At 41.3% G+C, this 4,207-nt stretch overlaps 1 protein-coding gene across 1 annotated transcript; it reads right to left on the reverse strand.

The window, feature by feature from the left end:
* Positions 1 to 694: 694 nt before the first annotated feature.
* On the reverse strand, positions 695 to 2,166 carry LOC118557751 (gastrula zinc finger protein XlCGF9.1-like; the record flags this gene model as incomplete). Its single annotated transcript, XM_036128035.1, has 1 exon — positions 695 to 2,166. A coding segment is annotated over one exon (462 nt), but the record flags the coding sequence as incomplete, so codon positions are not given.
* Between the last annotated feature and the right edge of the window lie 2,041 nt (positions 2,167 to 4,207).

Raw genomic sequence — 4,207 nt, forward strand, 5'->3', positions numbered from 1 at the left:
CTCCGCATATCCATCTGGAAACCTTCCATTGAAGTTATTTTGGGAAGGGGCGAAAATACTGTTTAGCTGATTGGCCTATGTTGGTGATAGACGGGCCAAATAAACCAATCAGATTCGTCATCGCTCTGTTACGAGCGACAATGAAAACACAACCACAAGCCAAGCTACTCTTGCTGCTGCAGGTAAAGGCTCGTTAGCTCAGCAAAGAAATACTCTGTAATTCCAATAAAACTTGCTCGATAGCCACGCTAACACTAGTTTCATCGGCTGAAGCCACCATGTTCTTTAGACTGAACTGTCGCGCTTCTCGTTGCGTCACACCTCAACCCGCCTCAAAGCCAACGCTGATTGGACGTTTGTTTGGTGAACGGCTCCAAATTTTCTTTAACGGAGAGTAGCCAGACTGATCTGCGAGTGAAACCTTGAAAGCTCGCGAGATCAGGATGGTCTCACGAGGCTAATTGTAAGCATCTGTCTGCTCGATACAGCCCAGGAGCCTAATTTTAACAGACTGGGTGGCCCCTCCAAGCATGTCAGGGTAGGGGTGAAGTCTCCGGGCACCCATCTTTCCTCAAGCAAAACAGATCCTCAAGTGTCAACTCAGGAGCTAACTTTTAATTAATAGCCCAGGTTGGGTTTTTAGGAATTAACCGAGATAAATCATTAAGAACCATAAAAAAGTTTTCAAACTTTCTTCATGTGGGATCTTTTTACTTCCGAGATGAACAAAAGCAAGATCAATGCTGGTGACATTTGCAATAGTATACAAAGACTTCGATTGATAAAACAGAGGGTTTCTCCCAAGCGAGAAACCCTTGCTAAATGTTGGACTCCCTCCCAACCACCAGGGACCCCCGCAGTGCTTATCAGAGGACACGTCTCCTCAAAGCCAGGACAGTTCAGAAGTTTCATCAGCTGGGATGATGTTTCTTAACTTTAGTGAGAAATTGGATCACCATGTATTGCTTGGTAGTTCTCTGCTGAGTGCTGAAAAAGTATGCTATGCAATAAAATAAAGGTCCAAAAAACGTAATTCATTCTTCTGATATTTACAGAATAGAAATAATTCTGGTAATCCTAACACACCTAAAACGGGAAGGATTTATTCTGATTTCATGAAAAATAGCTTATGTTTCTTTATATATAGTGGATGTATACTTCTGGTTTCAACTGTATGTGAACATTATCTTAACCAGCCACAGCGCACATAACACAACTATCAAGGATAAACATCTATGTTTCTCCAAATTAAATTCTGAGGTTCGATGTAGGGGACCCACAGATTAACTAAAATCAATGAATCAGAAAAAGAATACCCTTACTAACGTGGGTAAAACATCAGAAAATCATAGAGAAATATCACTACCTAAGGAGGGTGTACCTAGTGGTTTGAGCAGTGGGCATAGACTGACAACACACCTGTGCTACACCTCAGTCCGAAAAATTTAAATACAGTGATAAAAAAATTGTAAATGTTTTAAGACAAATTTAAAAAATTAGCTACTAGAAAAATGCAGAAACCAGCCAGTGAAGACTGTTGCCTTTAACAACACACAAAATTCTCACAGCAAACTACAACTGTGGATTTAGAGTAAGTATTCATAGCAGAGCCATTTTCTCTCCTGTATGGATTCTGATGGGTCTGTTTAAATTCAATTTTTTGCCAAATCTTTGTCCACACGAATCACAAAAGAAAGGCTTCTGTCATGTATGGATTCTCATGTGTCTGTTTACATTTTCTTTTCGGCTAAATCTTTGTCCACATAGATCACAACAGAAAGGCTTCTGTCCTGTATGGATTATCATGTGTGTGTCTAAATGTCCTTTTCGGCTAAATCCTTGTCCACATAGATCACAACCGAAAGGCTTCTGTCCTGTATGGATTATCATGTGTGTGTCTAAATGTTCTTTTCGTCTAAATCTTTGTCCACATTGATCACAACAGAAAGGCTTCTGTCCTGTATGGATTATCATGTGTCTGTCTAAATATCTTTTTTGGCTAAAGCTTTGTCCACATTGATCACAACAGAAAGACTTCTGTCCTGTATGGATTCTCACGTGTATGTCTAAATGTCCTTTTTGGCTAAAGCTTTGTCCACATTGATCACAACAGAAAGGCTTCTGTCCTGTATGGATTATCATGTGTGTGTTTAAATTTCCTTTTTGGCTAAATCTTTGTCCACATTGATCACAACAGAAAGGCTTCTGTCCTGTATGGATTATCATGTGTGTGTTTAAATTTCCTTTTCGGCTAAATCTATTTCCACATAGATCACAGCAGAAAGGCTTCTGTCCTGTGTGGATTTTCATGTGTCTGCTTAAAACAGATTTTACAATAAATGTTTTGCCACAGTCTTCGCAGCTAAGCTTAATTCCTGTCTGGACTTTCCTTCGTGAGTTCACATTTTTCTTCACTGTAGAACATTTCTTATATCCAGAGTCTGACAAATGCTTCAGCTCAGACAGAGGGTGATCTACATCACTGTTCTCTTCATCTTTCTCAGGGTCTTTAGTCTCTGAAGAAATGAAAGCATCTCCATGATCTTGTATCCTGATGGATTCTTCTCCATCATTCTCTCCTGGAAGCTCTCTGCCTTTAATTTGGTCTGGATAAAGCTGTGAGAGCAGCAGAGACTGTTCATCATCCAGAGTATTTATGGGAGGAGGAGCGACTGAAAACCTGATGGCATTAATCACCTCCTTCCCATTGAGCTGCTCTCCTAACAGACTGATGTAGACTCCTTCCTTTTCCTCCTTTATGTGGGGGGGCTTTGGGTCATGCAGGTCGGCAGGAGGTCTGTGGTCTAAAGAAGCTTCTTCTTTAACAATCAGCTTCTGCTTATCTTCTGCAGGAAAAATTGAAACACATTATGGACATTAGAAAATATTTTCATCTCAACCTGAACTGGGGCACAGTTTGATAAAAATAAATTACTTTTTCTTATTATTTTGCATAGTTGTTTCTTATGTTGTTTGTTTACAATTTCTTGCAAAAGTATTAACTCTCCTTGCCATTTTTCATGTCCTGTGTCCTCACAACCTGCCAAGTAAAAATGGATGTAAGTCAGAAATGGTCACACTTTTTCTAAATCCCTCTAAGGAAGAGGCTTCACTGTTTCTATGAACCATTCGGCAAGTAAATTACAGGATAAAGTGCAGCAGTGATTTAACAGTAAACAATTGAAATGTAAACAATGCAGGAGAAAGAGACAGTGAAAGTGTGCGATCACAGTGTACAGGTGAGTATTTTTTTTTAAATCATTTGTATGTGCAGAAATGATTTGTGCAAGAATGCATTTTAGAAACTGAGAGTTCGGCAGCATTTGTTATGCTAGATAAGGATGCAATGATGCAAATGTGCAAATATGCCAATGTGGTACAGAGTCCAGTTTATAGCTTCAGCACTTCAACAGTCTGATGGCAACATGGAAAAAGCTTTTGCAGAACCTGGTGGACCTGCAGCGGATGCTGCGGAACCTCTTCCCAGAGGGCAGCAGGGAGAACAGTCCATGGTGGGGGTGTGTGGGGTCTCTGATGATGTTATGGGCTCCGGACACACAGTGCTAAGATGAAATGTCCTTAATGGAGGGAAGAGGAGCCCCGATGATCTCTTCTACTCTCCTCACATTCTTCCAGTCGGAGGCACTGCAGCCTCCACACCACACAGAGAGACAGCTGGTCAGAATGCTCTCTATGGTGCTTCTGTAGAAAGTCGTGAGGATGGGTAAGAAAGTACTCTTGGGTCAATATGTCCTTCTGTGCTTTCTGTGTCTCTGCTCTGTCTTCTCTAACCCCCAGTGGGTCGAGGCAGATGAGCGTTCACACTGAGCCTGGTTCTGGTTCTGCTGGAGGTTTTCCTCCCTGTTAAAGGGGAGTTTTCCTCTCCACTGTCGCTTCATGCATGCTCAGTATGAGGGATTGCTGCAAAACCATCAACAATGCAGACGACTGTCCACTGTGGCTCTACGCTCTTTCAGGAGGAGTGAATGATGCTTGGAGAGACTTGATGCAACCTGCTGGGTTTCCTTAGAGAGGAAACTTTCTGACCAACCTGGAGAATCTGATTTAATTTGACTTTGGAAAGAGCCTTGAGATGACATGTTGGTAATTGGCGGTATATAAATAACACTGAATGGACACAAACAAACTAAACAAATCCTTACTGTTGATAGGAGCATCAGTGAATAGAAACCTGGTATCCGTCTCC

This window comes from Fundulus heteroclitus, chromosome 24 (genome assembly GCF_011125445.2).
Source record: "Fundulus heteroclitus isolate FHET01 chromosome 24, MU-UCD_Fhet_4.1, whole genome shotgun sequence".
In the NCBI taxonomy this organism is placed as follows: Eukaryota; Metazoa; Chordata; class Actinopteri; order Cyprinodontiformes; family Fundulidae; genus Fundulus; species Fundulus heteroclitus.